This window comes from Vigna unguiculata, chromosome 8 (genome assembly GCF_037176805.1).
Source record: "Vigna unguiculata cultivar grain cowpea cultivar isolate G323 ecotype 2 chromosome 8, ASM3717680v1, whole genome shotgun sequence".
Taxonomy (NCBI): Eukaryota; Viridiplantae; Streptophyta; class Magnoliopsida; order Fabales; family Fabaceae; genus Vigna; species Vigna unguiculata.
In genome coordinates, this window is record NC_140799.1 from 22,391,797 (window position 1) to 22,414,679 (window position 22,883).

Here is a 22,883-nt window from a genome sequence, read left to right on the forward strand (position 1 = left end):
AAGCTTAAATGGAATGCAAAACGGTGTTGTCATATATAAATGCGAAAACCCCATGAATGGGTATTGTTCCAAGTCAATAAAACCCACAAAACGAACTGCCCAAGCAAGAAAACGAATTCAAAACGTAAAACCCTCAATGGGTGCTGTCAAATATGCATAAAAACGGTAAAAATGAGCCAAAAACGTGAAAAACCGCAAGGGGGGTGTCCATGGAAGCTTGGACAACGAAAATGGAGGTTTTTGAAGAGAGGTTGAAGATGATGGAGCGGTTAGCCTCTTCTCATGCAGACCTAATTCGTGGTCATATCACCCCTGCCACTTATATTTACAAAACTGCCACTCTGCCACTCAGATTTACAAAAATGCCACTATGGGCCTCAAATGTTGACCCATTGACTTTGCTGACGTGGAAATGACATGGAAATGATGTGGCAATGATGTGGAAAGTCTCTTCAACTAAATATTAATGTCCAAGCTCCAAAATTGCTTCACCCAAATACCTAAAAATAATTAAAAACAAAAATTAGGCCAAATAATGTGAAATTAGTCCAAATTCGGAACAGTGGCCCAATAAAGCCCAACAGATGAAAAACACTCTAATGATGAACAATTAAGCACTAATCAACTGTCTAATGGGTGCACAAAGGCTAGTGGAATAGAAGAAAATAATGACTCATCAAATCGACCACACTTACCCTTTTGCACTCCTGGGCAAAATTAAAGAGTAAAGCAAAGCAAGGACATCACAAACATAACAAGAGAGACAAAAGACACATGACAAACAGACACATGACAAACGGAAACACATCTAACACAGAAGGATTCAAAGCTGCAAGGTATCCATGAACATCATCCAAGCAATTCAAAACATGTCAAGTGCTCAGTTCAGCTTAAGGAGAGAATTGAAAGCAACATAACCTCACGAAATATGCACTGTATCACTCAAATCTCTAGGCTACTGTTTACTCTCAAAGCACCCCTGAAAAACAAACATCAAACAGACTTGGCAAGCCTCTAGAATGAACAACCAAACCAAAAACACATGCAGGTCAAGATCAGAAGGACTTTTCAAGGTTGTAATGGGGCTGAGGACAAGGTGTGGAACATATGGATAAGTAGCTAAGCAACCAAGGAAATAGAGGAGCAATTGGGAATAAGTCTCAATCAATCATGAAAGTAATCCCAAACACCAACACTTCCAACTTCAGTTCGGTTCTCACACAATGCTCAAATACAAACTCCTTTTTATTTCTTTTCTTTATTCTCTTTTCTTTTCTTTTTGTTTTCTCTCTTTTTTTTTCTATACAAAGAACATGCAGAGAAACAACAATTTTGAAATCCCACTTTGGTGTACAAATGAGCAATTCCAAGAACCAACCAACAACAAGTGCGCGCACAACCACACTTAAATGAGCACCCATTCCCAAAACAATTCCAAAGCTCCAAAATTTCCTAAGGTAGGAATAATCATGGTTTTTCAGGCTAAGGGCTTGTAATGAGCTGTAGAACAATGAAAGGGTATGCAGGCTCAAAAAGGGGTATCAACAGAAATAGTTCAAGGTAGGCTCATCTGGCTATAAGCTCACAAAAAAAAATGGCCTAAATCATATCCCAACATGCATGTGAATCAGAAAATCATTCAGAAAGAGTCAAGCCAAGGCCACTGTGCAAGCATTCAAGAGGCATTTGTCACACAATCAAAGAACAGAGAGAGGCTCAAATTCTCACACAGGGTAAAATAATTCCAAAAGCAACTTGACATGCAAAGAGAAAGCAAGGATATCAGTCCACAGAGTAACCAACAACTCATCCTCCAAGAGTGAAGTGAGTGTTCCAAACAGAAAACAAAAACATAACACTAACTAACACAAATTAACAAAAATGAAACAAACAAACGGAAACAACTACAGACAGACAGACCTGGACAACTGCAATAAAAGTAAAGAAGAAGGGGAAAGAAAACTCCCTGAATCATGGTGAAACAGCAGTGGGGTCAAGCAGGGAGGTTTCCTCCACAATAGTATCCACCAGGGCAGGATTGCTGAGGAATGGCTTAAGACGATGCCCATTCACTTTGAAGCTCTTATCTGTGGACTGGCTTTTGATTTCAACTGCACCATAAGGATAAACATTAGTGACAACAAAAGGACCAATCCACTTTGATCTCAACTTACCACCCATGAGTCCAAGTCTGGAGTTATATAGTAAAACTTGCTGACCAACAACAAACTCCTTTCTAGCAATGGAGCTATCATGGAATCTCTTGGTCTTCCCCTTGTAGAACATAGAGTTCTGATATGCCTCCAAACGGATCTCATCTAATTCATTCAACTGCAGCTTCCTTTCCTCCCCAGCTTGATCAAGAGAGAAGTTGCATGACTTGACAGCCCAATATGCTCGATGCTCTATCTCCACTGGAAGGTGGCATGGCTTACCAAAGACAACCCGATAAGGAGACATCCCTATAGGTGCCTTGTAAGCAGTCCTGTGAGCCCATAGAGCGTCCTCAAGTCTATTGCTCCAATCCTTCCTGTTGGGCTGCACAATCTTCTCCAAGATCCTCTTGATTTCTTTGTTTGAGATCTCGGCTTGCCCATTAGTTTGGGGGTGATATGGTGTAGAAAGTTTATGCACAACCCCGTACTTTTGAAGCAAAACCCCCAAGGATCTGTTGCAAAAATGGGTGCCCTGGTCACTAACAATAGCTCGAGGAACTCCAAACCTGCAAAATATATGAGACCTAACAAACTCCACAACAACTCGAGCATCATTAGTTCTAGTGGCTTTGGCTTCTAGCCATTTTGAAACATAATCAACAGCAAGTAAGATGTAAGTGAAACCAAAAGAGACAGGGAAAGGGCCCATGAAATCTATACCCCAGACATCAAACACCTCACAAAATAGCATGGGTTGTTGAGGCATCTTTTGTCTCCAAGAAATGGCTCCTCCTGCTCGTTGGCATTCCTCACATGTGCTACAAATCCTCCACGCATCTTTGAAGATGGTGGGCCAATAAAATCCGCAATCTAGCACCTTACGAGCTGTCCTTTGTGTGCCAAGGTGACCACCAGGTGCAGATGAATGATGAATGACAAAATTTGAGGACCGAGTCAATCTCATGGTCCGGAATGCTCTCCTGGTAACCTGATCACTACACATTTTCCACAGATAGGGGTCATCCCAAATGTAATACCTAGCATCGCTCTTGAGTTTATCACATTGAGCTCTGGATGCTAGGGGAGGAAAAATAGAAGCAGCAAGATAATTAACAATGTTAGCAAACCAAGGTGAGGAAGAAGTAGAGAGTGTCAACAAACTTTCATCGGGAAAGTCATCCCGGATCGGTGAAGCATCATCAGCAGACCTCTCAATCCTGCTTAGGTGGTCTGCAACCAGGTTTTGTGCTCCGCTCCTATCACGGATCTCCAAATCAAATTCTTGGAGCCAGAGCATCCATCTTATCAGCCGAGGTTTTGATTTTGCCTTCTTCAACAGGTACTTAAGAGCTGCATGGTCAGTAAACACAACAACAAGAGAACCAAGCAGATAAGATCGAAACTTTTCAAGTGCAAAAACTACCGCAAGGAGCTCTTTTTCTGTTGTGGTGTAATTTGATTGGGCAGCATCTAATGTCCTGAAGGCGTAGTAGATTACCCTCGGCTGCTTATCAATCCTTTGAGCTAGAACAGCCCCTAATGCATAGTTGGATGCATCACACATAAGCTCAAATAGGGCTGTTCAGTCGAGCGCCTGAATGATTGGAGTTGTGGTCAGGGCCTTCTTGAGGCAATCAAAAGCCTCTTTGCATCCTTCATCAAAGATGAAATCAACATCCTTTTGCAATAGGTTGGACAGTGGGAGGGCCTTCTTACTGAAGTCTTGAATGAAGCGTCTGTAAAACCCTGCATGGCCAAGAAAAGAACGAACCTCTCGTATAGAAGAGGGGTAAGGCAATTGTGAAATAATTGAGATCTTGGCAGGGTCAACTTCAATGCCCTTTTTTGAAATTATGTGCCCCAATATTATGCCTTGTTCTACCATGAAATGACATTTCTCAAAATTGAGAACAAGGTTAGATTGGATGCACCTGTTTAAAACTCTGTCCAAACTATCCAAACATGCATCAAATGAGGACCCATATACAGTAAAGTCGTCCATAAACACCTCGCATTTTTCAAGAAAATCACTAAAAATGCTTAGCATGCACCGCTGGAATGTGCCAGGGGCATTGCATAGGCCAAACGGCATCCTCCTATAGGCAAAAGTGCCAAAGGGGCAGGTGAATGTTGTTTTCTCTTGGTCCTCAAGTGCAATGTGAATTTGAAAATAACCAGAAAACCCATCAAGAAAGCAATAGTGGGACTTACCTGCCAAGCGCTCAAGCATCTGATCAATAAAAGGCAGGGGGAAGTGGTCTTTTCTGGTTTCTTGATTTAGCCTTCTGTAGTCAATGCAAACCCTCCAACTATTTTGCACTCTTGTTGGAATTAGCTCCTCTTTTTCATTCTTGACTACAGTGAGGCCAGTCTTCTTTGGAACAACATGGATGGGGCTAACCCACTGACTGTCAGAAATGGGGTAGATGATCCCAGCTTGTAGAAGCTTGGTCACTTCCTTCTTTACAACATCTGAGATGACAGGGTTGAGTCGCCTCTGTGGCTGTCTCACTAGCTTTGCTCCATCTTCCAACAATATCCTATGCATGCATGTTGATGGGCTAATACCAGGGATGTCAGCCAATGTCCATCCAATTGCCTTCTTATGCTTTTTAAGAACGTGCAACAACCTCTGCTCTTGTTCAACAGTGAGGGAGGTGGAAATGATGACAGGCAGTTTGTCCTCCTCCTCTAAGTAGACATACTTGAGGTTGTCTGGTAGTGGTTTCAACTCTAGAGTACTGGATGCTGGCTGAATATCAGGAACCTGAGGGGAGGGAGAAATGGGTTCCACAGCCTGTACTTGAGCATAACAATCAGATGCATATGTACTTCCTGCAACATGGTTAGTGCAACCTGATTGTATAACATCAAAGTGAATAGGTACAACATCCAGAGAGTCAAACTCTGTACATTCAACATTATCCATATCCACATCATATTCAGCTTTATCAGAATCAGAATTAGAATCAAGAACATCAATGCATGCAAATTCAGATAACTCAGACACGGATGAATGTTTTAATGTATGCAAAGAGTGGAAATCAGAAATCAATCCATCAACAGCATCATCAATAATATCCACGTGAAAAACAGAATGATCCTCAGAAGGATGTTTCATGGCATCCAAAATGTTAAATCGCACAACAATATCATCAAACTCCATGGACAAAGTACCTGCATGGACATCAATTTTGGTTCGTGCAGTTTTCAAAAATGGTCTACCTAAAATGATTGGTGCAGAACCATGTGAAAATCCCTCTTCCATGTCAAGAATGTAAAAATCAGCAGGAAAAATCAATTCACCAACACGAACCAAAACATCATCAACCAAACCTGCGGGGTGGGCAACACTTCTATTTGCCAACTAAATCACCACACCCGTAGGTTGCAAGGGTCCAAGAGAAAGAGATTTAAAAATAGATAGAGGCATAACATTTATTGAAGCACCAAGATCAAGCATTGCATTTTCAAATTTATTGTTACATATGATGCAAGGTACACAAAATGTACCTGGGTCCTTGCACTTCTCAGGAATCTGAGGAACAGATTTACCTATCAATGCTGACACGTTTCTGCCCATGCTGATCTTTTCGTTTCCCTTTAGCCTCCTCTTGTGCGTGCATAGCTCCTTCAAGAACTTTGCATATCTGGGAATCTGTTTAATGGCATCCAACAGAGGTATGTTCACCTCCACCTTCCTGAAAGTTTCTAAGATCTCCCTGTCAACCTCTTCCATCTTTTTGCTTGGAATGGATCTTGGAGGGAAAGGAAGAGGTATGAAAGGTGATAGCAGTAGAGGTGGAAGGTGTAGAAGTCGCACCAGATGTGGAAGGACCAGCTACATGAGCATCACGCTTTCTCTGAAGTGTGGCAGGGTCGGCTTCCTTTGGAGGTGTAGGCTCGAAAGTGGGAACTTCAATGTTCTTCCCAGATCTCAAAGTAATGGCACTCACATTCCTAGGATTTTCCACCGTCTGTGATGGAAGCTTGTCAGAATTCTAAGCTTGTGCCTGGTTTAGCTGAGTGGCCATCTGCCCCATTTGATTTGTCAAACTCTGGATTGAGGCCCTAGTCTCCTGCTGGAATTGCATATTTTGAAGGGTCATCATCCTGACTAACTCCTCCAATGAAGTAGAAGAAGAAGGTGCAGGTGCTGCAGCAGGAGCTGGTGTGGGTACAGGTGGAACAGGAGCAGCTTGTGGTGCAGGTGCAACTCTTTGTTGTGGAGGTGGTTGCACATTTTGAAATTGTTAAGGCTGCTGGTTACCCTGGTTTCCCCATCTCAAATTAGGGTGATCACTCCATCCTGGATTATATTTGTTGGTTGACAAATCATGGTGGTTTTGTTGTTGTTGTTGGGGCCTATTGTTGTTGAAAATATTTGCTGCATAGGCCTGAGGTGTGTCCACTAGTGTAAAAGAAGAAGAAGGAGAAGCAGCCTGTTGTTGCAACGCTGAGCAAGAGTTTGTAAAGTGATCAACAGATGTACAAAAGCCACAAACTCTTATAGCTGGAGATCTCTGATTGGAAGCAAGTTGGTTGACCAGTGTGGTAAGAGCATCAATCTTACTCTCCAACTTCTTCGTGTACTCGGCTGCTCCTACATCATGAACACCTCTAACAACTATGGCATCACTCCTTGTGCCAAATTGTTGAGAATTTGAAGCCATGTTCTCTATTAATTGTCTGGCTGCAGCTGGGGTTATGTTACCAAGGGCACCACCACTTGTGGCATCAATCATATTTCGATCCATGTGGTGCAAGCCTTCATAAAAATACTGCAGAAGGAGATGTTCAGAAATCTGATGGTGTGGACAGCTTGAACAGAGATTCTTGAACCTCTCCCAGTACTCATAAAGGGTCTCTCCAGATTGCTGCTTGATGCTAGAAATCTCCTTCCTTATGGCTGTTGTCCTTGAAGCAGGAAAGAACTTGGCAAGGAATAATCTCTTCAGGTCATCCCAACTTGTGATGGACCTGGGTGCTACGTAGTACAGCCAGTTTTTCGCATTACCCTCCAAAGAATGAGGGAACGCCTTCAAGTATACATGGTCCTCTTGTACATCTGCAGGCTTCATGGTGGAACAGACGACATGAAACTGCTTCAAGTGTTTGCACGGGTCCTCACCTGCAAGACCATGGAACTTTGGCAACAAGTGTATTAAACCAGTTTTCAGCACATATGGAACCTCCTCCTCAGGGTATTGTATGCATAAACTATCATAAGTGAACTCTGGTGCAGTGAGCTCACTCATGGTTCTCTCATGAGGTGGAGGAGGTTGAGCCATGTTATCAGTATGAAAATGAAAATGCTCAGAATGCAAAGAATGAGGAGTGTCAGGAATGTGATGAGAATCAGAAGAATCAGGAAATGTCACTGAATATTCAGCATGCAAAGATGGATTCCTAGGATGCCTACTTCCTCTGTGGAATGTCCTATCAATCTCAGGGTCAAATGGTTGTAATTCACTTGGGTTTCCCCTAGTCATGCACCAAAAAGCACTAATTGTAGTGATATTGGCATAACAAAGGGTATAACTACAAGTATACTGAAACGACCTTCAATTGACTTGAAAATTGGTAGGATATTCCTCTGAGTGGTCAAACAGAAGCACAAAAAAAATCAGATCAATACTCAAAGCACAAGTATTTTTTTCAATTTTTTAAAAGTAAAAAAAAATGAAGAAAAATCACAAAAAACATTGCTGAAATGTAGAAAATGGCATTTTCTGGAGAATCTGAGTTTGCAAACCGGCAGAGCGGGTTACAACAAGGTAGCAAATTAAATTCTACCCCAAATCCATATAAAATAATAGTGATTCTGATAACCAGAGCAAAAGTTATGGTCCTCTGAAGTTTCACTAAAAATCAGTCCAAAAATTTTTTGAATCTCTTAACTCAGACCATACCAACTGCTCCAGCTATTTTTTCTATCAAGTTCAATGTCTTAGAAGTGGAGGGAAAAAATTTCAAGTCAAAACAAGCTCCGTAGCTACCAAAACAAAAATCCAGAAGTTAAATGCCAGATTCAGACACTATTCAAACACTATTCACTACTACAAATGACACTATTCATGCGCGCCGCAACACTATTCACTACACTACACAGAAACACACAGGAATGGAAACAGACACTGAACTTAACACAACATTAACATCACAATGAACATATACCAACTCAACCACACTTGAACTACACACACAAACCAAAACACAAAACACAAACACACTAGAAATTTTACTGTGAACGAAACGATTGGTCCCCGGCAACGACGCCAAATTTGCTTGATGTATGTTTCATGAAATGGATTTTGGCCTAAAACTTGAGGAACTAAGTGTCCAAGCCACCTAAAACTCTTTCTCACCATTTTATGAAACTAGTTGTGAAAGAAGAAAATTTTGCACAAATTTTTGCCTAAAAACCAAGAGCAACCTTGCTCCTTAGTGAACTAAAAGTGTTTTTCACTAGGTGTTATGCTACTAGTTTTCATACTTGGGAATTGGGTGATATTGGCTAATTAGTTCCATGTTTTAACTTGGTTATGATATTTCTTGGTGTATGCATGATTTAAGACTTGAAGATGCTTGTCAAGTACTTTCCATAGAGTCTTTAAAATGTGCTTTTCTTGTTTTAGTCTTGTTAAAAGTTGTCTCAAACTTTTCTTCTTTAGATTTTAGCTTTCCTTGTTTTTGTGCTTTTCTTTCTTGTCACTAGGTGTTCTTTGTTTTGTCTTACTAGTTTTCTTTTCTTAAAACTCTTAGGGTGTTGTGGCCGAATCACTTGTCTTGCATTTGAAAGGTTTTGCACAAGTTTTAAAAGTGTTTTCTTCAATCCTTTGGTGGATTTTGAGTGCTAGCCTTGTCTTGTTACTTTAGGAGTGTGATCTAAACACTTAGGTTTCATTTTAGGTTGGAATTGTTCTCGGTTTTCATGTTAACACTTGGTTTTGAGTGTTTTGTTGTAGGAATCATGGCAAGTTCATCAAATGCACCTACTCCAAACAAAAATAATACATTCATGAGATTGCTTTGCGATTTGGAGTTGTCTAGGAAAGAGTCCTTTGAACAATTGAGAAAAGAAAAAGAGCAAAGTGACCTAAGAATCCAAGAGCACATTCAAAGGCTTAAAGCTAAAGAGCAAGAAAGAGAGGCTAGGAAAAGAGGGCATTCTAGGCGCAACCCAACAAAAGAGAAGCAAAATCCAAAGATTCCAAAGTTCTATGGTGGAAGTGATCCCAAAATCTTCCTTGATTGGGAAGCTAAAGTTGATCAAATTTTCAATGAAAATCATGTAAAGGATCAAGCACAAGTTGATCTAGTAGTTTTAGGATTTTTGGATTATGTCAATACTTGGTGGCATAAAGTTTGTAAGAATTATAACCAAGGGCCACCCGCGGCTTCTTGGATGGACATTAAAACTCTTATGCGCGCTAGATTTGTTCCTCCCTCCTATAGGAAGGAACTTCTTTTGAAGCTCCAAAGGCTTCACCAAGGTCTTATGAGTGTGAGTGCGTACTTTAAAGAATTAGAGTCTCAAATGCGTAGGGTTAAAATAAAAGAAACTAACAAAGAGAAAATAAAAAGATTTGTGAGTGGTCTTAGGAGAGACATACAAGACCAAGTAGAGTTGTATGAGTACTCCACTCTTGAAAATTTTTTCACACTTGCCCTTGGGATTGAAATTCAATTGAAAAGAAAAATAAGGATAAAGAAGAGTTACTCATCTAACCACTACTTTAGTCACTCATGGAAGGGAAATAGTAAAAAGAAACATGATAAATTCCCTTCTAACTCTCATCAAGAACCACCAAGTAAAAGTAAGTCACCAAGTGATCACATTCACCATTCCACTTCTCCAAGATCAAGTTCCATTAAATATTTTAAATGTTTGGGTTATAATCACATTGCTTGAAATTACCCAACCAAGAGGACCATAATCTTAAAGAAGAGTAATGATGTTGAAAGTGAACACTCATCTCCCCATTCTCTTTCAAAAAAACCTTCTTCCTCTAGTAAAACTAATTTTTTTTAGAAAGGCCCTATGTTATTAAGGCGCATGATAGGTCAACATCAAAGTGAGCTTGAGCCAACTCAAAGAGAAAACATTTTTCAATCTAGATGCAAAATTAACAAATGGGTTTGCTCTCTAGTTATTGATGGAGGAAGTAGTACCAATGTAGCTAGCACAAGGTTGGTGGAAAAGCTTAGCTTAGAGACCATTCCTCATGCTAAGCTCTACAAGCTTGCTTGGATAAGTAAAGAGGGAGAAATAGATGTCAATAAACAAGTCCTAATTAACTTCTCTATAGGAAGCTACAAAGATGAGGTGTTATGTGATGTTGTTCCCATAGAAGTCACACATATCTTACTAGGTAGGCCATGGCAATTTGATAAACAAACTTTACATGATGGACATACCAACCAATACATTTTCTTCATAAATGGGAAAAGGCAACTTTACTACCTCTATCACCTTAAGAAGTTAATAAGGATAAAAATATAATAAGAAAAGATGAAGAAGAAAAACAAAAGGGGCAAGTTTTCACCAAGGTGTTACTTGCCTACAAAAAAATTCTTCCAAAGCAAGATGTGCGTCACCCTTCCTTCTCTTCCCAAGCCAAAAAGAAAGGCCCAAAGCACAAACAAGAAAGGAAGAGTAGTCTAGAAAATAAAGATGACCTAACCAAAGCTAGGGGTAATACCCTTAGAAAGGATGGAACAAGAGCTCATAAAAGGGAGCCGCAAATCCTCCCCCAAATCAAGTCAAGCTCCATCTACAAAGGCTTAAAGAATTTGTGGTCAAATTCTCTCCAAGGAGGGGAGGATGATGAAGGATTGATCTCAACCAAGGATGGAGGGAGGCACATGCTTAGGAAGACTAAGCATGTTTAGAAAGGAAGTTCACTAATTCATCATTCCTTTCATTTGTGTTTGTTATTTTTGATTCCCTAAGTTGAGTTAGTTGAATCAATTTTAGTTGACTTGTTGACCTTTAATTAGGTTTGACTTGTTGACTATAGTTGACTTGACTTAAGCCAACATGCTAATCTATGTTTATTTGCTTTGTAGGTTAATTAGGAGTAAGAAAGCAATGCTAGGTGGCGCATGGTGATTGGGGAGCATAAATGATGTGGAGGAGAGAGTAAAGCAAAGACATAAAGCATAAAGAAAAAGGCATAAAGCAAGTGTACCTATGTACCTTTGGTCTCCTTTGTTTTTAGCACACTTTGACCACTTTTTGGAGACATATGAGACACATTCTTGGTCTCCTTTAGTGCTAGAACGAAATTAGCCTTGCACACACCATAGTTAGCTCTTTTGTCTCTCATTTTGTAACCTTATTTGACCTAGTTTCTAGAAGCTAGGGTTAGGTTTTTGTACAGACATCCTTAGGTATCTTTTATTTGCATAGAGGCTCCTAAACTCTTCTATATAAGGGGCGCTCCTAGACATGTAAAAGGGTTGAACATTTTGAAGTAAAAACACTATTGTTTCTCAACCATTTGTGAGAGTTTCCTCCCTAGGGAGTGAATACTTTTAAGCCTTATCTTGCATAGCAAGTGGCGGCTGATATCGCTGTCGTTGACGCGATCAAATTACAACTACTTAACTTTAGCAACTTTAGTATTGCAAAATTAGTAGTGATTAAACTAGTCAGGGTTAAGATAACCCTGAGTCGTCTCACAACGAATACGAAATTGATTTCAAATATTTGAGTTTTATAAAAATCTATCCTAAATGCAATTAAAACTAGAAACTATAAAAATATGGGGTTTTGATATGCAAAGAATAAATGTCACACAAATAAAAGATTGTAAACACAGTAATAGAAAAGAGGTCAATTCCACTACTTTTTCAAAATAGGATTCTTCATCGGTTATCTAGAGATTATTGTTAAATTAATTATTGTTGTTGATTTACAAATCAATCAATGTAAAGTCTCAATTAATTTGTTAACGTTCTCACTTTTAACCAAAGTACAGTCTCAATTAAAAGTGAGAACTTTTAGATTATCCATAGTAAATTCAACCAAAGTACAGTCTCAATTAAATTTTACTATGCCTAATCATGTCTATTCCTTTGTTTCCTCACCAAATAGAAAACTTGATTAATCAAAGTAAAGTCTTGACTAATTTTAGTTAAAGTAATTACCTCTAATCAAAGTAGAGTCTCAATTATTGGCAAAAACTTATTTAATAAAATGAAAGTTTCTAAATAAAATCAAAGTAAAGTCTCAATAGAATTTAAAAACCTTTTTACTCACATGATTAGCATGCGTGTAGATTTAAAATCATTATTTTCTATTCAATTAAGAAGCAAAGGACATAGATATAACAAAAACCACAACAATAATCAAAATAACAAATACATAAATTTATCTAACCTCAGAATCCAATTAAGAAATTACAGTGGAATCAACCCTAAAAGTTTAGCCCTCCATGGCTTTGATGGAATACATGATAATATGATGAAGGAAAGAAAATAAAAGGAAAGGAAGAATGAGAGATGTGGTGGATGACGGTATCTGCCAAAACCAGAGAGTTGCTAAGTGTCTCCTTCTTCTGCTCCCTTAGACCTCTTTATATAGGCTTCAATTGGAGTTGGACTTTATCTGTCGGTTGCTAAAATATTTTATCTTTATTTAATTAATTAGCAACTTAATTTCTATCCAATTTCCAATTTTACCCCTCTTATTTGACCGTTTTTGCAGTTTTGACCAGAGTTTGACCAGAGTCTGACCAGAGTTTGACCAGTTGACCTGTTAACCAGTTTGACTGTATAATGAGAAGTTGACATGTGGCAGTACACTTTCTCTCTCCAAAATTAGGGTTTCTGCAGATTGGAGATGCAATGACGACTGCTCCTCTGCTGCCTGCGCTGACTCGTGGTGGTGGCTGCCTTTTCTTCTCCAGCGAAGGCGCGGTGGTGCAGAAGGTTGTTGTTGGCGTTGATGATGGTGGGCGCGACTGCTGCAGGTTGTGCGTGGGTCTGGATCGTGTTTTGTTGTTACTCTGCTGTGGTTTCGTGGTGCTGCAAGGTGCTTGGGGACGCTGCAATGGCTGTGCAAATCTGTTCTGGCTTGCAGTACAGTGTAGATCTGGCTGCAATGGTGGAATCAATGGTTGCTATGGTGGTGCGGTGCAGCTGCTTTAATGGAGGTGTGCCATTTTGCTTCGCGGAGGTGTGGCAGTTTCCATGGCTGTTCGCGGAGGATCTGTGGTGATTCAATGGGACTCTCGTTGGTGATGGTTGTTGGAGGCGAGAAGGATGGTCACGGTGGCTACTGTAGAGATGGTGCGAGGTTGAAGGTGCAGGCGACAGCCGCCGGTGGTGCTGGTGGGAGAGGAGAAAATTAAGGTTAGGGTTTCATGTGTGAGATGGAGGAGATAATGACGTGGCAAGCTCTGATTGGTCAATTTGGTGAGTGGAGGATTATGATACGTGTCAGCATATGGTTGGACAGATTTAGAAGGTGAGGATTGCCACATGGCATAATCTGGTTGAGTGGAGTTTAAATGGTAGGAGGGGTAAAACTCAGTAAAAATTGAGGGTGCAGAACATGTTTTCTTTTGTGGTCCACTTGCCAGAGGAGTGTGTAAATAAAATCTGGGGGTGTATTTAGCTCCTGATTTATTCTTTTCCAGAATTTCCTGATTTTGGACTTATTTTGTAACTTTGAATATTTCAAATCCAAACTTTTAATGACCCAAATTAAACTTCAGCTGCATTAACAAATGTTAAAATATCCAATAATATTTTATGCAACTAAAATCAATTTTTACGCCATTTTTAGCTTACATACTCAATAAATCCAATAATCACAAATCCTAACTAAATCAATCCTTAAGCACAAAAATTCAATTAAATTCCCAAATTTGCACATTAAATGAGGGCAAAAATTTGAACTCATCAGCGGCACACATCCACTCATCTTCAAGATTGTGATGGCTTCTAGCCTACTCTTGTAGTGGCGTGCTTCTCACATTTTTACCATTTCTTTCCTTTTCATTTTATGTTTTCTTCTTCCTTTAATTGTTCTTGGTTTTCTATGATTTATGTGCTTTTCATTTCCTTTTCATTTTGAATCAATCCATCATCTTCTTCTCTTGAGCTTTGTGAAAGCAACCTTCACATTTAGATAGCTTGCTATCTTAATGTCCAGTGGGGATTTCACTTAGCTTTCTTAATCAACTCACACCATATTCAATAATCTTAAAAAGGAACAAGATAATCCTTCATCAGAGACCCTCCTAAACCACTACAAATATCCATCCGAACATGAAAAAGGAGTTGGCGCAGCGACCACCTGAACTACGATAAACTGATCGTGGTCTCTCCACCGATCATCAATAATCGCAAAGTCCAACATGGGAAGCGAGCTCAGCAGTCGTGGAATAGGCTGCATGAAGCCAAATTGTCGTAGCACACGCTCTGGCAGATGACGGTGTACGAGGATACCAAGCCTGAGGAAGCCAAAAAACATGACAGATACAACAAGTGGTCGACTAGCCCTATGTGCTCCATATGGGTTCCAAATCACCCCATCATATGTCAAGGCATCCAACTAGACTCTAACATCAGCTAGAGCGGAAGTAGCTCGTCTAGTGACATAATGTCTGGCACGGGGTTCGGTCTCCACATATGTATCACGTAATTGCTTCATTCCCAATGCAGGGAAGTACTCGTATATCCAAGCCTATATAAAATAGCATTTCATTTAACTATTGTGATATAAAATAAAAAATAAGTAAAATATTCAACAAAATGTAATATAAAAGGTACCTGTAGAAGAGGAGGATATTCAACTAATTGCTTTGTATTTGCAAAGCTAGCATCTCCTAGTTGCTTATATAAGTAGACAAGAGCAGCAACTCCCCAAGCATATCTACGACATATAGGGAGATCTCAAACAAGCTCGAGGTAATGGGTACGAACATAGGTGGCACTTTTATTAGCAAATATCGTGCACCCTAGAAGGTGCAAAAGATATGCAGGTGCAACAAACTCCCATAGCTTGTTATCACAACAACTCCTATACAAGTCTCTCAACCAACTAAGTCTGACATGTCCACCCCGACTTTGATTCAACTCACTAGAAGCCACAACCCAATCAACACCAAGAAATGTCATCATAATCTTGAGTGAATCTTCATATTCAAGATTTTCAGTGGAGCAAAACTCTCTAGTGATGGGAAGGTGAAGGAGCGACCAAACATCATCTAAAGAGATGGTCATCTCACCAATTGGTAGATGAAAAGTATTAGTCTCGGGATGCCATCTCTCCACAAAACCCAGTATTAATCCAGTATCGGGATATTCATATAAATTATCGCACAGAGACGATAATCTATAAGCTACCATAAAAGGCAGAACAGAAGGGTGAGGACGTCCTAAATTTTTCACTTTTTTAATATGGGAGACTAGTTTGACAATTCGATCCTAAGAAAAAAGAAACATAAAACAATTAAAATACACAACAACGATAAAATAAAAACATTTATAAAAATTTCTTACTAACTTGACCCTCCCATATGATATGTGCAACATGATCCTGGTATCGAGTCAATAAAGATGTATCAGAGGGACCACTTGGAAATCCTGCAGCATTGTGGCCAATCCCTTGCTCCTCGTCTTGAGCAACATCTGAACCCTACTGCTCAACAACATCACCCTGTGCAGAACTCTCGGGGTCATCATGTGAACCGCGTATAGATAAATTTCCTCTTGTCCTAACCATATTTATAATTCAAAGTTTCAAACATTACTAAGTTGCAAATTAAATCCCGACATCAAGAGGCCTAAAGGAATGCAACCAACTAAAAAATTAAATTCTTTTTCACAAACAAAATTATCATTAAGTGCAACAAAATTCATTATTGTATCAAACATAACCAAATTCACCATCTAATATAACCAAATAAATAATCAAAGCATAGGGTAACTTCCACCCCTTATTCTTATTTCGCAGATTCTTTCAAAACAAAAAATTTCAACAAGCCAACCATCTCCAATACAGCAAGAATAAATCACTCAAATTATCAAATATCAACCACCAAATATAAAATGAAACACCACTGGAACAGATCTCGACATCTGCATTGCAAAAAACAAAAAAGAAATAAGGAAACAGATCTCGACATCCGTTTCACAAAAAACCAAAAAAAAATGAGACGGATCTCGACATTTGTTTCATAATTTACCGAAACGGAGACATTTGTTTCACGAAAAAAACTAAAAAATAAGAAAACAGATCTTGACATCCGTTTCACAATTTACTGAAACGGATCTCGACATCCGTTTCACGAGAAAACTAAAAAAAAATAAAGGATTGCAGATTAAAGTGCTTCAAAAATGATACGTTGGAATACAACAGCATTCACCAATAACTTCATCAATCAGTACAGCTGTCAAAACAGGTCACCCGACCCAACCCGGCTCGGCCCGCGACGGGTTGACCACTTAGTGGGTCAACCCAACCCGGCTCACTTATTAGCGAGCCAACAAAATTAGAACCCGACCCGACCCACCACGGGTTGGCGGGTTAAACGGGTTGGCTCACTGGCTCACTTAATTAAAAAAAAAAAAGAAACATTTCGATTAAAAATCTAAAAAAACTTCAATACAATCCAAATAAAATCTCAAATTATGTTAAACTCCAAATACAAACCAAAATCACAAAAATATAAATTACTATCTAACATCAAATCATTATTGTCACTTATCAAACTATAATATTAGAATCTTGAATGAATAAATCCACAACGTTTTCATCTCTTGAAACATCTTCTTTATCCCCATCTACAATATATATATATATATATATATATATATATATATATATATATATAATATATGCATATATAATATATAATATATAATATAATATATATATATATATATATATATATATTAATTAATTAAATATTTAAAATTTATTAATGGGTTGGTCAGCTAACCTGGCTCATCGGGTTCAACCCAAATGAACTGAATTCTTAATGGGTTTGGTTCATTTTTAACCCGTACTGAAATTTGTAATTTTTTTTCAACCCAACCCGATCCCGTGATGAATCAGGTTGGCTCGCGATTTATAACCCATTTTGACGACTCTATCAATCGGTATCATCATTCACTATCATCATTAACGGAAAACCAAAATAAAACATTGAGAAAACTCAACTGGGTGGATGAAATGTGGACGGAGAGTGGATGTGTGGATGAAATATGGACGGAGAGGGAACTGCTTGGTGGTTGGTGGTTGCTGGTGGCGCTCTACTCAGATCTACTCCACAAAAAAGAGGCAAATGGCCCGCTGCTCACAAGTGAAGGAAAAGAAGAGGAAGGGTGGAATTTAAATGGCCCGCTGCTAGGTCAACGAGATTCGTTTTTGGGGTGTAGGACTGCAGTAAAAGCAGATTTTTTGCGGTGCAAAGGGTGCAGTTTTGGGGGTATAGGATGAAGACTTGAGGGTGCAGGGAGAAGCCCCCATGCAAAGAAGGTGTGCGTTAAATTGCTTCATGGTTCGGCCCATCTTTTGATTGTTTGAGTCTTTGAATGTGAACAAGGGGTTTATGCATCTATAAATACATCTTAAAATATGACCTCTTGCCTTCTTCTAACAGTCACATTTGATTCAATGAGAATTGATTTGCTTATAAGCTTGTCTTCTTTGTTCTCTCGGATCATAAATGGTAGTAACATTTTCTTCATTCTCTCCAGAGAACTTTCTCTAGAAGAAGAAAATCTAAGTTCTTCAAATTTAGGAGTTTAATCATTTTTCTTATCTTCGGATACTTCCTTAAAAATGCTTCCATCAAAGCCTTAGTGTGTTGGGTGCTAATTGTAGTGTTTAACAAAATCCAAGCAAATCAGATCTTATATATATTTGATTTTTTTGTCTAACAAAGTTTTTTTCTGTTACAATTTGATAAAGTATCACGATTTAACTCAGACCGTCTTACTCATGTTGTGAACCATTAGAACGTTCTTATGTAGTAGATGAACTTTTGCTTCACAAAATACACATTAAAAGGTCTCTAAAAGTAATAAAGATTAATTCACTAACTGGTTCATATTTATTAACATCAAAAAATTTCCATTAAGAAATAGTATAATGTTTCTGTTAAAATATTAGACCATAATCTCTATTCTTTTTATAATGACAAATATCACGAGTTTTGAATTAAAACTTTTCTAGTTACCAACTCGTTCATGTCCATGTTGCACATGTTACGTTATGAGTCTTATTGGTCTCTCAAGCATAATACTATTAGTTAATATCAAAATTATCAACATCTTATTCACCTATTGGATAATCTTATATGTATTATCTTATTAGTAGTAAGTAAATAATTGAGTCTCATAGGCGTGATATTATTAGTTACCTAAATCTTCTAAACCTGCCCCCTTCTGCCCGCCGCCTTTAAGAATTAATAAAAATTGCAAATAAAATAATTCAAATTCAATACAAAATTGTGGATAATTCAATACCGAAGTTAATCCTACGTTAAGCATTTCAACAAACTAATTGATTATTGCATATACTAAAATTAAATTACAATCATTTCCTATTATTTCTCACATTAAAATAAATAACTCTTACAAACATATCATTAGTACTGTAAAATATTTTCCATAGCCACTGGTATGTACAAACTAAAGCAAACTCCTAAATATCAGTAGCGGCAGCAATAACTTAATTAAAGTAGAAATGTGGTAAAAATAAATAAATTAATTACATTAATTACAATAGCAGTATTACTAATAATCTAACTACAGCCGTAACAGCAACACAAGTATGCAAATCCTTTATTCCCCCTGAAAAGAAGCTTTCCCAGCCCCGAAAAAATATTTGAATGACCACATTTTTCCTTCTTTAGAAGGCTTGTCATGTAGATTTCGCATCCCTCCCAGACATATACACTCCGTAAGCATCTTTGTAACATTATGTATGCTGTACGTCAACATATTTGTCACCTAACTTTTCAATTACAGGCTAACTAATTTATTTACCCGAGATATCAACTTCAATGCTTTCTGTCTTGTCAAGACCGAGTTCCACGCCTCCAACAAGCATCGTTTATCTTATTTGGTGCAAATATTTATCACTGCAACAAGTTCAGAAAAACAATCGATTCAACCAACAAAAACCTCAATTTAGATAATAAATGTTATAGCAAAGTAGCAGCTAAACACTCATTTCAGACCATTGGGTAAGACTCAGTTGACATTAGAGCTAAAACGTGGGATTCAAACCGTAAAAAGAAGCGAGAGGGACATCACTTGGGAGACCCAATACACAAGAAAGTTCCATTCTCAACTTTCTCCAACAACACAATAGAAGATAATAACCTCACTGTGATCGTAAACACCATGGCAGAAGCTGTCATATACAATCTTATAATTTTTCCTTCTTGTCTTGAAACCCAAGTTTTTAGATAATTACTTAAACTATAAGGGTAAAAAAAGTTCAACTGGGAATGTAAGGAGTGACAAATCCCCTATTTTTTAGAAAAAAAAAAAAAAAAAAACTATCTTAAAACTAACACAATGGTCAATCTTTTACATCACAGTCCTGTGATTTTTCCTTCTTTTCTTAAACCCAAGTTTTTAGATAACCACAAGGGTAGTTTAAAAAGTTTGGGAATGTCAAGAGTGACAAATCCGCTAATTATTTTCAAAAACAAAAGCTATCTTAAACAAAAACAATGATAAATCATTTACATCGCATAAAAACGAATAAGATCACCCAATACCTTAAGTTCCAGCAATCTTGTCATCTATCTGGTCCACTACTTTGCGTTGTCCAACATCAAAGAAACGGTAGAACACAAAATCAGCCTTTGCTTCATCGTACAGTTGCGAATTTCCAATATTCTTAGAAATGCAAACGACATTGCATTTTCCAACGATAGTTTCCTGGTGCAGATAAGCAAAATCTCAAAACGACAGAAAAATAGACAAAAACCTTGAATGATAGAAAAAAAAGATCACAAGTACTCAAAACGGCAGAAAAAATAGCCAAAAGTACTCAAAACGACAAGAGAAAAAACTTGGAAGCCGAAACTTATCAAAAGCTCGACGTTTGCAAAGCAAATAGTCTAAACAACAGTATATTAGCCAAAACCAAACGACAAAGATAAGTTTCAGAATCCAAAAATTGCCAAAGGATTGATACTTGCAACACCTATACCAAAAACCACGGAACAACATCCGATAATATTCAAAACGATATACATAAAAATAGACAACAATACTCAGAATGACAGCAAAAATATTCAGAATCGAAACTCAGCAAAAGAAAAATATCGAAAACGACAGCAAAATAGCCAACAATACTGTAAACGGCAGAAGAATATCCAACAAGCATTCAAAACGATGGGGAAAGGATTTAGCATCGAAAGCTTACGAGAGGATTAACATTGGCGAATCCCTTGCCGTCACCGCATGCCAAAAACAACTCGTTCTCCTTGGTTTGGATCCCTTCCAAAAACTTGTGAATCTCGCCGGAGCGGAAGAACCACTGCACCTTGACTTTCCTGGACTTGTCGCGATTCTCCCAGATCTTGATTAGCTTCCCTATGTGAGGCACATCGCAGCTTTCGTTTTGGAGGTAAACGGCATCGTTAAGAGTGTACTGCACGCCATCGAAGGTGAAGGACTCGTAGAACTGCACGTCCTTCTTCTTCCCACCCATGCCTCGCTTCCTGCCCCACGCAAACTCATAATTCAAATCGTCTTCCCCCGTTGGCGCGGCCATGGATAGTGACGGAAAGAGAGGGCAATGGCTGCGCAGTGGATAGATAAGGTAGTGGTTTGAAAACAGTAAAAGAAAACCCTCAGGCCAGATTGGATTTTTTTTTTCCCAATTGAACTAATTTTTTTTTTAATAAATACTCAAATAAACTCAAATCCCAATTTATTTCCATTCATGACTTTTAATATCATGCACTTTTTATCTTTTCACTGCATTCATCAAAATACTCTCGTAATTAGATACCGAATTCTAAACTTTGTTTTTACAAAAAAAAAAAGAGAAATTAAAATAAATAAATAAGAAAACTGAATCGTTCTTAGTTCTAAAAAATATCTACAAGTATAATATCTACAAATATATTTTTATATGATAACGTATACTTGTATATATTTTTTTTAGAACAAGATGGTATATCTTAAATAAAATAAATATAAATACATATATATATTAATTAATTAAATAGTGTAAAATAAAGATTTATTAAATAATTATAAAATTATATGTTATTATATATAAAAAATAATAAAATTTATGAGTTATTTATTTAAAATAATAATAATAATTAATTAAAATAGTGAATAATGAAAAATTATAATAAATTTATTTACAATAATATAAATTTTTATTAGATATTGTGATTTAATATAAAGAAATATATTAAATTTAGAACAAATTGAATAATAAAGTGTATATGTAACGTCCCATTTAATTTATAAATGCAATTAAAGGAAACGTCACACATAAGATAGCATAACAACGCAGTCCTGGGGTTCCCAACATCACCCCTACAAAACTAGGCACACCACGATGCCAAAAAGCAGGATAGCTGAATACGAATACAACTTAGAGTGTAGCGTAGAAATACAGAAGGAAATACATGGGCCATAGCCCTAAATAAAACACAAGGAAAACTCCAGCCCAAATGGCTAAGCAACGGAATCACCATTCGCCTGTTGACCGTGAGAACCTCGCCCATCTGCTCCCATCAACCAAATTGATGATCATCGCAAGAGAGAACAGCCACATACATCATAACCATGCAATAAAACGGGTAAGCTAGAGCCAACAACATATTCATCATGCAGTCAAATATATTTTTCCTCATCTCATAACCACATAGCAACCACACATGTTATGACTCTTCATCCAATACACTACGACTCGACTCGACTCATCCGGATACGTATAACTTGGTCGGATTCAGCGGACGCTCGCACTTGTGGTGAATACTCCTGCTCGACTCTAAGCTGCTCATCTCCGAGCTATGTGTTACAAGTGTTACGATGAATCATATCTCCCTCACCACAAGGTTAGCCCTTAATGAATTTCAGGTCTCCTGCTACTCTCACCACAGGAGTCAGTCTGCTCTAAGTGAGACTAACTGGCCCCTTAGAGTGTCAGGATGCAGTCCTTACCTTGAATCCTTACCTAGTTATACAGATGGGGCACCACCATGGGCACCCACTAACAGGGGCCATGGAATTACGTCCCGACCACTGAAGCGCAACCCCAGAGGTCTCACCTAGAGACCTCAAGGAATTTACACGCTGACACGGACTAACCGTCAAAAATCAGCAATAAGAGAATATTGAATTATATTTTTCAATTCCATAGCAACCCTTGAAGTTTAATCCTCATATCAATCACATCTCAAATCCATACCTCCGATCATCACCACCCCAATGAGTCTGGGGCCTAGTCTCATGCCAATATCATGTTCCTTTAATTTTCAAACCACACATTCATTTCTCACGTTAAGCCTCATACCAACCCATTCGTCCACAATTCATGAATCATGCCAAAAATATACTTCATGTTCCATTACATACATGTTCATCATCATACAATCATACTCAACCAACATGGATCACTCGAGAAGCATTAAACATCCAAATCACAGCACTGTCTCGCCCAGCATCTCGCTCAGGCTGAGGGGTCTCGCTCAGGCGAGCCTCGCCCTTGCCTAGGCG

At 38.2% G+C, this 22,883-nt stretch overlaps 1 protein-coding gene, 1 long non-coding RNA gene, 1 other non-coding gene and 1 pseudogene across 4 annotated transcripts; 1 reads left to right on the top strand and 3 right to left on the bottom strand.

Annotated features, from left to right (window-relative positions):
• Window positions 1-9: 9 nt before the first annotated feature.
• Window positions 10-17,517, bottom strand: LOC114195515 (uncharacterized). 2 transcript variants are annotated; one of them, XR_014984278.1, is made up of 3 exons: window positions 17,338-17,517; window positions 15,679-15,889; window positions 10-500 (listed from the first exon to the last, which is right to left on the bottom strand). It is a non-coding gene; the product is annotated as an uncharacterized LOC114195515 (long non-coding RNA). The 2 variants fall into 2 exon arrangements; XR_014984279.1 differs by having other exon boundaries at window positions 15,675-15,889.
• LOC146884245 (uncharacterized) lies at window positions 5,524-7,669 on the bottom strand (annotated as a pseudogene).
• Window positions 6,960-7,066, top strand: LOC114195714 (small nucleolar RNA R71). Its single transcript, XR_003606547.1, has one exon. It is a non-coding gene; the product is annotated as a small nucleolar RNA R71 (small nucleolar RNA).
• A 1,473-nt stretch (window positions 17,518-18,990) lies between the features above and the next one.
• On the bottom strand, window positions 18,991-21,022 carry LOC114193424 (protein ANTI-SILENCING 1-like). The gene is made up of 3 exons (XM_028083216.2): window positions 20,566-21,022; window positions 19,913-20,075; window positions 18,991-19,264 (listed from the first exon to the last, which is right to left on the bottom strand). Exons 1-2 carry the CDS (start codon window positions 20,914-20,916, stop codon window positions 19,914-19,916), a joined length of 513 nt encoding a protein of 170 aa, XP_027939017.1. The 5' UTR covers window positions 20,917-21,022; the 3' UTR covers window positions 18,991-19,264; window position 19,913.
• Between the last annotated feature and the right edge of the window lie 1,861 nt (window positions 21,023-22,883).